Source organism: Protopterus annectens, chromosome 1.part1 (assembly GCF_019279795.1).
Source record: "Protopterus annectens isolate FY-2018-M chromosome 1.part1, PAN1.0, whole genome shotgun sequence".
Classification (NCBI taxonomy): Eukaryota; Metazoa; Chordata; order Ceratodontiformes; family Protopteridae; genus Protopterus; species Protopterus annectens.
The window spans coordinates 245755592-245768484 of NC_056726.1; the positions used below are offsets into that span (position 1 = coordinate 245755592).

Below are 12893 nucleotides of genomic sequence, written 5' to 3' on the forward strand. Positions count from 1 at the left end.
CAGTAAGAAGCTGAGATCCCTCATAAAACCACCCAAAGCTAGTTACGAAAGTAAAATTGCCAAATATTCCAAACACAACCACAAGGCATTCTGTAGTTATGTCAAGAATCTAAATGGCAATGCTCAGATCTGCAACAGAATGGCATTAAATATACTGAACCCAAGGATATTGCCAATATCCTGGCAGATGGATTTAATGCCAATTTCACCACCCCCTAAAGGGCCCATCTCAATACCAAAAGACTGCCAAATTCCGGTAATCACGGCCACACAGGTAGAAACCTCACTCTCCAAAGCTAAGAATACAGCATCCATGGGATCAGATGACATCCCGGGCCGTGTACTACCTGCACTACAAAATGAACTGACACCTCACCTAAGTGTCATGTTTAATCAAAGCCTCACCTCAGGCTTCGTGCCCACTGAGTGGCGCACAGCTACAGTTATCCTACTCCATAAGGGGGGGATCCACCTTGGATCCTGGGAACTACCATCCCATCAGTCTGACGAGCCTGATCTGCAAGGGCATAGAACACAATATCATGGCACTTATAAACAAAGACATTAGCAACCTTCAAACACTGGACCCCACCCAGTTTGGGTTTGTGAAGGGCCGACCTTGTCTCCTGAACCTGACTTCTTTGAATCAGTCTCCAGAGCTGTGAACGAAGGTAAGGTGGTCCACACAGCCTATCTGGACCTCGCCAAGGCCTTCGACATTATCCCCCGCTCTAGAATCGTAGATAAACTTACTAAGCTGGGCATAAATCCCTATGTCACTCGATGGGTTGCCAACTGGCTTACTGACATAAAAGTAGCCAACTCCAAATCCAACACCAGACAAATGGAGTACCTCAGGGTTCAGTCCTGGGACCACACTTGTTTGGCATCTACTTCTCTGAAGTACAGGGCAACACTAACAGACTCTGACTAACAAAGTTCGCAGATGACTGCAAACTGGGAGCCATTACTGAATCCCCAAATTATGTGGATATTCTACAAAAGGGCCTTACAGAAACAGATGCTTGGTGCCAGAACCATGGGCTCAAGCTTAATGCCAAGAAATGTATAGTTATCCCCTTTGGGAAAAAACATGTACCCATGAATTACCACATAGGTGGCAGTACACTAAACACAGAAAGTGTGATGAGAGGCTTAGGGACACAGGTGGACAGTGGTCTCACCTTCGATAACCACATCGCCACAACAGTCAGGAAATCCTTCTATGGGGCACACCTCATCACTAAGGGCTTTTCATCCAGTAAAAAAGGAGGTCATTGTCCCACTGTACTCATCCTTCATTAGACCCATTATAGAGTACAACGTCCCGTTTGGTATGTACCTCACAAGACATCTGCAACAGCCGGAAAGGCCGCAGAAATTCCTCACTAAAAAAAAAAAATCACAGGACTACAGCAGATGCCCTATGCTGACAGTCTAAAAAAAAAAACTCCAGCTATACTCTGTCGCATATCATCTACGTAGAGGCAATCTCTGCTTAACATACAAGGCCATGTCAAACCCTGAGCTGTTGGATATGCTCCACTTAAAGAAATCTGAATCCCTCAAAGCCACACGCTCCAGGGATCTAAACCTTGTTATCACAATGAACAAAACATGCTGGAGGGATAAGTTCCTGACCCAGAGTCTCCCCATACATGTCAAGCAGAGCGCCTCCTTGGCCCTTTTCAAAAGGAACCTTGACGATTGGATGGGAGATAGGAAATTCACCCAGGGGAATCACGTCAGCTGCCCTGCTAGACAGAGGTCCAGGGAGGTAAATATTGTGGGAAGAAATATCCAGGGAATTGTTATGGCTACGCTTATATAGGCCCTAGGACCGATACCCTATTACTATCCTATGACCTTATTTACTCAGTTGCTTGCTACAGCAAAAGCCATGGTTCGCAGAGAGCTTACAAAGCATCAAAGCATTGTTGAAATCTATCTGTTAGGAGAAGGGTACAAAAAATTTCCACAGCATTAGATATACCATGGAACACAGTGAAGACAGTCATCAAAAAGTGGAGAAAATATGGAACAGTGATGTTGCAAAGAACTGGACATCCCTCCAAAATTGATAAAAAGACAAGATGAAAACTGGTCAGGGAGGCTGCCAAGAGACCTACAGCAACTCTGCAGGAATTTCTGGCAAGTAACGGTTGTGTACTACATGTGACAACAATCTCCCGTATTCTCCACGTCTGGACTATGGAGTAGGGTTGCAAGACGAAAGCCTTTTCTTACACAGAAAAGCATCCAGGCCCAGTTGCAAAACAATACATCAAGTCTCCCAAAAGCATGTGGAAATATTTAACAGTCTGATGACACCAAAGCTGAACTTTTTTCCCACAATTCCAAAAGGTACGTTTGGCACAAAAACAACACTTCGCATCACCAAAAGAACACCATCCCCAAAGCATGCACAAAACAACACTTTGCATCACCAAAAGAACACCATCCCCACGGTGAGGCATGGTGGTGGCAGTATCATGCTTTGGGGTTGCTTTTTTCCAGCTGTAACTGGGGCTTTAGTCAAGGTGGAGGGAATTATGAATGGTTCCAAATACCAGTCACTTTTGGCCCAAAACCTTCAGGCATCTGCTAGAAAGCTGAAGATGAATTTCACCTTTCAAAACGACAATAACCCCAAACATACATCCAAATCAACAAAAGAATGGCTTCACCAGAAGAAAATTAAAGTTTTGGAATGGCCCAGCCAGAGCCCAGACCTAAATCCAATAGAAAATCTGTGGGGTGACCTGAAGAGGGCTGTGCACAAGAGATGCCCTCGCAATCTGACAGATTTGGAGTGCTTTTGCAAGGAAGAGTAGGCAAACATTGCCAAGTCAAGGTGTGCCATGCTGACAGACTCCTACCCAAGAAGACTGAATGCTGCAATTAATTATATACTTTCCCCTAACAGATTTGTTTCTTTTTCAATTGAATTGTACAGGCTATAGGTCGCATTAAAAGGTGGGAAAAGTTTTTAAATGATTTATTGTGGTCTCATTTTTTTACATCACAAAAACCTGGCATTTTAACGGGTGTGTACACTTTTTATATCCACTGTGCGTATATATATATATATATATATATATATATATACACATACATATATATATATATATATATATATATATATATATATATATATATATACATACACACACATATATATATTATACAATAGATATATGTTATAATATATATATATATATATATATATATATATATAGCTCTATCACATACACACAATCCCACATATACATAGACACGCACACACTACTCAAGTAATGGACTTAAAGATTCAATTATTTGTTTGGTAAATTTGACTTCTGTTAACATTTTAATAAAAATATTGTCTTTGCTGCTGCTCACAACTCCAAAATGTAGTAGTGCATTATTTTGCACCTTAGTAACATTGCATCAACTTTTTATATACCAGTAATATCCCCTCAATACTCTAATGCTGTAACTAGGCTCTTGAAAAAGAGGATTCACTTTCAATTTATAAAACTTTAATAGTGCAGTTTCCTTTCAGAATGCCAGCAGAGATTCCACACAAAGTTCAGCAGAAAGACTGCTACTTAAGTTACTAGCTGCAATACCATGAACACTGGACTACCAACAGAAGACAACTTTACAAATCTAACCAGTATTCAGAACAGTTGATCATTTGCTGCTGCTGCTACTACACAAGCTTAACAAATAGCTTACCTTTGACACAGGTTATGTATCATCATTGTTCTAAAGTTGTCTTACAAAAGGAACACACCATACTAGTGCTGAAAGTACAGCTTCAGACACTGGAGCTTTCATTAATTGAGTACCAAGAATCTTTATCACGGCTCGTTATCATGACATATGTACACGAAATTATACCATTAAATTTAAATATAGCTATCTCTTGAAATATGTTACAGTCTGACTTTCATAAAACTGCATAATTATATTAACCAACAGACTTAAAACACCCCAACAAATATTGCATTTGATATCACACAAAAACTATAAATTTATATATTTTTGTATATTTTATAGCACAGCCTTAACTCGAGCAAAGCCAATTAGCCACAGAAGTTAGAAAAGCCCTTGTGCTGAAAGTAGTACTCTTGCTAAAGTTGGCACACACACTACTAATAACAGCCTTACTTCCAGATCCTGAACATCTCTGCTACAAAGGTAAACAAGATGTGTGGGTTAGTTGGATAAATAATCCTACATATTAGTGATGCCTGCTGTTTCAAGCAGCACACTAGCATATAGCTTCTGGCACAGGTTCCCTACAACTAGCCACCAGCACATTTAAATCAGTTGAACACAATGCCTATGCTTAGCTCTGAACTTCACATCAAGAAACCCAATTATCAGAAAAGCAAGGGCACCCTACCCAAACTGTCACTGGTACAATCTTAGCACCAGGGGATAGTTTATCACATACACTTATTATAAGAATGATGCAGTCGTGATGGGCAGCTTGGGGGCAATCAATAAATAAATAAAAGAATGACATTATACACTTACACTATTATAAACCACTAATGAGAAAGCTTTTTCTAAACATTGCCCACCCTGCTGAAACCAACCTCTAGCAGGAAAACACAATAAGAGGTTCAAAACACCAAATCAACAGAAAACCTTTTCACACAGAATGAATTCAAATGACCCAGGAGCAATAGTTGACAATGCAAGTTCGTTCACCTACACAGTACCACTTTGAGAAGTTTTGCTAAAAAAGTCAGTTCTATTCATTGTACATACTGTAGCTGCATACATACAGTTTCATATTTTCTGCATTCTACTGTATGCATGAGCAGCCGGTTAGTGTAGAATTCGTCTTTGACAAACCATGTTCATAGGTTCATACTAGGCTATCTACCCTAGGGCATTTATAAGCCTAGCCAGAATATGTTTGGCTTTCGCCACCCATTTTAAATTTATTTTGCTATGCCCTTTTTCGAGGTTAGTATACTGTGCCTCTGTCTAACAGTGACACAGAAGTGATACCCGGGGTAAACCTACGATCTCCCATCCACTCATCAAGATTCCTCTCGAAGAGAGTCAATGAGGGACCCTGCCTAACCTGGACTGGGATTTTATTCCAGAGTGAAGGGAGCCTCTGGGTTATGAATCTGTCCCTCCAGCATATCCTATTTATTTCAGTGCTGAGGTTCAAGTCTCTCGAGCGCGTAGCTCGATGGGATTTGGATTTTCTGAGGTGCAGCATGTCCATTAATTCCGGGTTGGACATGGCTTTATACGTCAGGCACAGATAGTCTCTGAACAGGCGGTATGCCACTGAGTAGAGCTGGAGTTTCTTTAACCGGGCAGCATATGGCATCTGTTTGAGCCCTTTGATCCTGTTGGTGAGGTACTTTTGGGGTCTTTCCAGTTGCTGCAGGTGTCTGGTAAGGTACATTCCAAAAGGGGCATTGTACTCAATTATGGGCCTGATGAGGGATGAGTAAAGAGGCACGATGACCTCCCCTGATCTAGATGTGAATCCCTTCATGATTAGGTGGGCTATATAAAATGTTTTTCTAACCACTTTGGCCACGTGGTTGTCAAATGAGAGATTGCTATCAACTTGGGTCCCCAGGTCCCTAATTACTTCTTCTGTACTTAATGGATTACCACCTATGTGGTAATTTGTGGGCACTTTGTTTACTGCCAAAGGGGATGACTATACACATTTTGGCATTTAGCTTGAGGCCATGGCTCTGGCACCAGTTGTCTGTTTCTACGAGGCCCTTTTGGAGGATGCTTGTGTCGGCTGGAGAGTCGATTATGCTGCCCAGTTTGCAGTCATCTGCGAACTTGGTCAGCCACAGTCTTTCCGTGTTGGCCTGTACCTCCTAGAAATATATACCGAACAAGAGAGGTCCCAGGACTGAGCCTTGTGGGACACCACTTGTAACTGGTTTAGAGTCTGACATGGCTCCAGCAATTCTAACAATGTGGGTTCTGTTTGCAATCCATCTAGTGACATAGGGGTTTATATTTAAGCTGGCGAGCTTATCTATAATGCCCGAGTGGGGTATTGTATCGAAGGCTTTTGCGAGGTCCAGGTAGGCTGTGTGGACCACCTTCCCCTCGTCCATGGCCTTGGTGACTGTTTCAAAGAAATCAACCAGGTTTAAGAGGCAGGATCTGCCCTTAACAAAGCCGAACTGGGTAGGATCCAGTGTTTGTAGGTCCCCAATATCTTTATTTATGAGGTCCATGATGATCCTTGCCATAGCTTTGCAGACCAAGCTAGTCAGGCTTATGGGGCAATAGTTTCCAGGATCCGTTGAGGCACCACCTTTATGGAGAGGGACCACTGTTGCTGTAAGCCACTCTTTGGGCACATATCCTGTGGTAAGGCTGAGATTGAACAGTAGTTTTATGTTTGGGTTTAGCTCTTCTTGGAGTTCATGTAGGATGCAGCCCGGGACACCATCTGGTCCCATTGATGCTGTGTTTTTTGCTTTGGAGAGGGTGGCTCTTACCTGAGCATCTGAGATGTCAGGGGGGCAGCACTCTGCTGGGATAGATATTTGCCCTTTGGTGGGAGGAGGAAGTTTGCGCTGAACCTGTCAGCTAGGATGTTGGCAATGTCTGTGGGTTCGGTGTATTTTTGTCATTTTGGACTAATTCTGAGCATATCTAGGAATTACCACACAGGTTCCTAACATAACTAAAGAAAGCCTTGCGATTATCCTTAGTGTCCTGTGCAATTTTTCTCTCGAAGCTGGCCTTAGACAATTTTATGTGTGCCCGTAGTTTTTTGGTAATACTGATCAGTGATGCCTTCCCTTTTTGGGATTTTGCTCTACCATTTAGTAGCTTCCTCCTTCTATTGTATAGTTTGTTTATGGCTGGGGTCCACCAGACAGGACGTCTGCCTTTGGAGGATTGGGTCTTGGTTTTATTTGGGATCGCATGATCCATGCATTCCTGAAGGTGTTCATAGAATGCGTTTATAAAGGATTCTGCGGTCTGGGCAGAATTTCCCACAGGCCCGGGGCCTTGAAGGATTCCACCTCAGTTTTGAGGAGTGTGAAATTTGCTTTAGAAGTTTTTCACTGTGGTTTTCTGGGCAGGGGGTGGGGTCGGGATGTGAATATCCAGTGAGATTAGTTTATGGTCAGATCTTACCAGTGAGGGATACACTTCTGGTCTGGAGCATAGAGTCCCCATGTTGGTGATGATCAGGTCCAGTATGTTTTCCCCTCTTGTGGGAGTGGTAACAAGTCGTTCCACAGCATTTGAGTTTATAAATTCTAGGAACCTTTGGGCTAGGGTGTTGGAGCTAGAGTAATGCTCCCAGTCTATGTTTGGGTAGTTGAAGTCACCCAATATAATGGTGTTTGGAGAGACCTTCATATGTTCCAGTGTTCTCAGGAAGGCCGAGTGGGGTTCCTGGGTTTGGGAGGGTGGTCTGTAGCAGGCTATAAACTGGAAGGCAGTTTTACCCACTGTTAGTTGCACATGGATAGTCTCTGATGCTTCGTGCTTTACCACCAACCTGGAGGTGTGGGTATCTTTGATGAATATCGATACTCCCCCTCCATTTGTGGTTCGGTCCAAGTTTTGGGGCGAAAAGCATGGTATGAGGTATAACCTGGTATTGCTGGGGTGCTCTCGGCAGCCCTGAACCAGGTTTCTGTTACTGCACAGATATCGATGTTCTCCATGCTAAGGAGAGTTTTGAGTGCGTGCATCTTGAGGTTTAGACTTCTGGCGTTGAGTAGCATTACTCTTAGTTTCTTATCCCTTGTGATACCTATGGAGGTGGGTTTGTCTTTTGAGCCTTGCCTAAAAAAGGCACTATGGGGGTAGCAAGAGTGTTTGCCAATATCCGAAAGCCCAGGGGTGACAGGTGCAAGCTGTCCCTAGCGAAGCATCGTGGCTTGTCGAGCATATCATGCCAAGCTGACAGGCATTGGATCCCCTTTGAATGACACCAGTACTTAAGCCAGTTGTTGAAATTGATCATCTTGTCTTCATATTGTGGCATCATTCTTGGTGAGGGTAAGATGCTACTCAAGGTCAGGGTCATACCGGCCTGGGCTACATGCTCAGAGAGCTCCTTTATGTCTCTTTTCATGTAGTCCAGGGAGGTACGTCTCAGGTCATTCACACCAGCATGGACAATGACTGAGTCATATTTGTACTTGCCTTGGAGTGACCACTTGTGTTATGTGGTGGATCCTAGCGCCCGACAGGCTGCTCACCGTGACCCTCTCCTTGTTCAGCCTGGTGAGCGGGACGTCAGTGTGCCCGACGAATAAGTCACCTATTACAAGTGTATCAGGTGTGTTGTTTAGTCTTAAGGGCTGTGACTGTTTGGCACACTGGCTTTGTGAGATATGTGTTGCACGTGTTTTGTTTTGGGGTAGCGGCTGCTTGGGTGTCTGCTTTGGAGGTCTCTGCTGCTTCGGCAGATCTTTATTTAGAGCCTTCGAGTATGTTTTTGTGTGATTATGTGTTTGGTTTGCTGTCGTGGTAGGTCTATGTGAGACTGGAATTGTAGTGAGTGTGGTTTCCTTCTCCTCCTGACTGGTTATGCCAGTACTGAGTTGAGAGAGCTTAGCCTCCAGTATGGCATATCAATGTTATCCCTGTACAAAATTCTGCTGAAGCTTGTGACTATATTGGACATTTTTTTTTTAAATCTCATTTTATTGAGAATTTCAAGAAAAAGTAAAAACTTACAAAACCTTACAGTATTGCACAGATAGGAACCTAATAAAAAACTGAAAACTATATCATGTTCATCTCACACTCACTTTCATATAAAGCCCTACTCAATTTTCAGTACATATAAAGTTTCTCTAGGTTGCTAATAATTTTAATTGCTAGCAGCACCCCATAAGTCCACATAACCCAAGTCAAAATACATACATTGGCAAATAAAACATATACATTATTCTGGAACTATTGCCAGTCACCGTACAAGTCACCAAAGTGTTATTTCCCAGTTTTATGAATGTAGTCACCCAATCTCAATCGCCCAGATTTTTGCGTCTGTTCCTTACAAAATGTGTATTTTTTCTGTTAAATCACAGAGGACTGGAGTCACTAAACAGTGATATACATTTGAGTTTCAGACTTTGCACCTTTCAGAAAATACATGCTAACAAAAATCCTCTTATTCTAACAACTGTCTTAAGTTTATAAGATCAGCACTTAAAGACTGTCCCTATTTTTAAGCATTTGTCCCCCGCTAATTTAGGCTTTGTCCAGACTTCCTTTGCTAAGAGGTTTAGAGGTATGATGCAGTAACATTAATGTTTTTATTAGATCAAAACACTAAGCCAAAGTTGTACTCTACAATACCACCAATACCCCCTCCCACTAACCAGCATATGACCAACTTACTTTACAGCAACAAAAATATCTGAGAGGAAACACAACACAACAAAGGCTCCTTCTGCTAAGAACTCACCTTCGAGGAATACAGTACTTACCTTTCAATTTATCTACCTTATGCCGTCAATAACAACAGAACATATTTGTGTTTTACCTAAATCTTGTCTGTAGCTACATAAGCAGGTTATTCTTCAGGTGCAAAGTGACATTAAACCCATGAATACGGTCTGTCTCGGAGTACGCATTCTTCATAAAATAAACCCATTTACATGGTGACTTAAGTGACACACTAGGCGCAGCATACAACAATCTGTAATGGGTGAACAATGGTCAGTCTGCATGTTTACAACGGTAACAATTTCGTATTATCGCATTCAGGTTACTCTGAGGGGAGAAACAAATTACGTTACCCAAGATTTCGCCAAAGAAGCTTCCCAACAATGCTTCAGTACTACTAGAGTCAGAGTCTCTTAGTGACCCCTGAGAACACAATCCAATATAAACTGCCCCCGGAAAGTGATCGTAGCATGAAAGAAAAACAGACCCAAAGCCTCTGAACAAGGTAATCTAGTCACCCGCAGTTTCCTGCATCAATTTAAATTACATCTCGTTGCCCCCCTCAATGGTGGCATTGTGATGGTTTACACTGTAAGCTTAACAAGAGGCATTTTTTAAAAACAACGTGAGTGGCACAATGGAAGGAAGGAACGCGAGCCAGGTACCTATTCTAAGACTGCCAACCAGTAGAAAGGGTGCCTTAAAGATCCCATGCCCGCAATCTTCCATCCTACTCAGCTTCACAAACACCACTATAAAGGTCATCAGTTGCCCCGCTCACATTTTACCTGTTTTACAGATGACGCCTCCATCGTACCCCGAAAACATCGTCCCCCACATCCCGGACTCGGGGAAGTTACAAATACAAAAAAAGAACACCAGACCCACGGAGAAATTAAAACACAGTTCGTTGGTGTGTTGGCCGCAACCGCAGGCAAATCAACTATAAAGATAATCCACAATCAAGATCAAGTCAACGTTGTTCTGTTTTCCGAAGGACCTCCATTTTCCTTAAGTAAATTCCATGTTATCGGTATGAAAAGAAAGCCTCTTCCCCAGTGTGAATTACTTAACGTAGTAAACACTTTTCACCCCTTTCCTTTACGGTTCTGACGGTAGAAAAGCAAGCAGATGGAACTTCCGATCTCAATACAAAGCTCCTTTCCCTTACTGCCTCTCCGTGTTGCTCTGTTCAGACAATCCTTCAGCACAGCTTCGAGACTCCTCCCCTTCAGTCCAACAGTAAACTAAGCCCGTTGATCTGGGAAAAAAGAAATCTGATCAGCAATCAAATACGTTTCTCTCATCCTTTCTAAATCGTAGCGGTTCACTATGGGTGTCTGCAATGAAAAATGTACTGTCAACAGTCTTGTCAATCGTAATGGTAAAATGCACTGCTGCTACAAAAGGCCCTCTTACACCTACCCAGTGGGCTACATTAGAGCGTGGTTGCTGCTTACTAGAACAGATAATAGTTGTTCAGCTGGCTTTAATTTATTTATGATTCTACAAGGGGTTAACCGAAGATGTAAGGGCGCATATCGACAAAGCATATGTTACGCCGCTTTTAACGAGCGACCTTTTCAAAATGTAGAGCAGTATGAAGCAAATATCGTTATGTAGGGTTAGAGTTAGTCTGATTACTAAATAGGGTCTTTGTTTAAACCGCTATGTATTGCTACCACCCGTTAGCATAATGACTTCAGAGGTTGTGAAAAGTCAACTGACAACAAACTGGGTATTAAAATAAATTAACTGTTGAAAACAAAAAGGGGGGCACAACAAAGCATTACACTCTTGCAGGCCGCTGTTTCTCAGAAAGGGGAGCGCCAAAAAACATTTTTCTGAAATGTCTATAAGGGGTTTTGCCCGATAGTGTTTGTCAGTGTTACAAGTACTGTATGTGTCTCTCATTTTCACGTAGCAGTACATGAAAGTAGGTATAAACAGAAGAAATTGTATGAACCTAATCCCTTTCAAATTAGATGATTGTAGCTATGTTTTTTAGGAGAGTGGTATTTATGTATATTGTTTCTTTATGTATACATTTTTATGTGAAATGACCAGCTGCAAAGCAATTTTCGTTTAAATCCTGGAAAGAAAGGGTCCACGCATTACAAATGTAAAGCGATGTTTTATACAGTCTAATACATTGTTTACAGCTATACTTGTACATTATATGACGTCACATTCAAATCAAAGGAAGTTGACAGTTTGTTTGAACTGAGCAGCCAAATTGAGTCAAAGTTCATCAAGCAAATGGCCAGACAAATGAAGTAAGCATTAATTAAGGGAGGTTAGAAAGAAGCGGCACAAACAAATTTATATAACAGGATGATCATTCACATACTGTTAGAAGTAATGAGCACCAACTGTAACTTAATGCTGAGCAAGTCAAAAAGTTGAAAGTCTTAGTAAAAGTAATAACAGAGACTTACAGAGTAAACGAGAGATGGGTGGAAATCATTCTCAAGTTGTACAGCGCAGAATATTTTTTTGTGTGTAGTTTTCAGTAAGCCTAGTGGGATTAACTCGGTAAACAAAGGATAAATACCTAAAAAGTAAATAACATGCTTAGGATGGTGCTTTATCTCCTTCACAGCGTTCAACAATTCTTTTACAGTTGGTTTTATTTTCATTTCCCAGTAATTGCTTTTTTTGGCAGCCAAAAGCATTACACATAGGAGGAGGGCCTTTCTGTGTCTAGGCAATTCCGTTTGTAAATCCCAACTCATCATTTCATTTAAAAAAAATCATTTCCTTATTAAAATATTTTGGTCCAACAACATTTCCAATGAAACATGCCATACGGAATTTCTAAACTCTTGTAAGTTCATTACACCCCCCCCCCCAAAAAAAAAAAAACGAAAAAAAAAAACATGTTCCCAGGTAACCTTCCCTTTCCCATCACATCCCCAGTAATTGCTGTCTACATATGGAAGAATTCTATGAAGTCTACTTAGGGTATAAAACTACCTATGCAAACACTTACTTGCAAAGATCCTAAACCATCTTGATTTTGTGGCACATTTGGGAGCCATACATATACACTATCATTGTTTCTCTGTATTGCTTTTCCATTCTCATTTACCAGTCCTGTCTAACACCTTCTGATTGATTATTATAGATATAATACATTATTTTATTTATTTATTTTTTACTGCAGGAGTTCCGCTGTGGCGACCCCCAACCGGGAAAAGCCGAAAGACACAACAATCTGTTCTAGACTTGACTGAAACTCAGCCAGAACTGTTTTTTTCATATAACACTCCCCTTACCCTTTCTCTGTGTCTAATCTCTGTTATCAATCCCTAGTAGGGAAGGCAGTCTCCAACCCGTAGTCCAAACTTCTGCTTAATTTCATCCCACTCTAAGATTTTCCCTTCCTAGCTATTTGTCGCGATACCTTGGTTCCTTTTCTAATTCACTCATCCCAATTGGACAATCTCTTTTCTCCATTCCCATATTGGCTTAGA

The 12893-nt window shown here is 41.6% G+C and overlaps 1 protein-coding gene across 1 annotated transcript in view; it reads right to left on the minus strand.

The window, feature by feature from the left end:
• The window catches only part of CEP85L (centrosomal protein 85 like), a 1265215-nt gene extending 1254310 nt beyond the window's left edge, over nucleotides 1–10905 (minus strand). Inside the window, exon 1 of the mRNA XM_044074367.1 lies at nucleotides 10206–10905. Within this exon, the coding sequence (XP_043930302.1) occupies nucleotides 10206–10257 (52 nt within the window). The 5' untranslated portion in view covers nucleotides 10258–10905. The remainder of the gene's footprint in view (nucleotides 1–10205) is intronic.
• Nucleotides 10906–12893: the final 1988 nt, after the last annotated feature.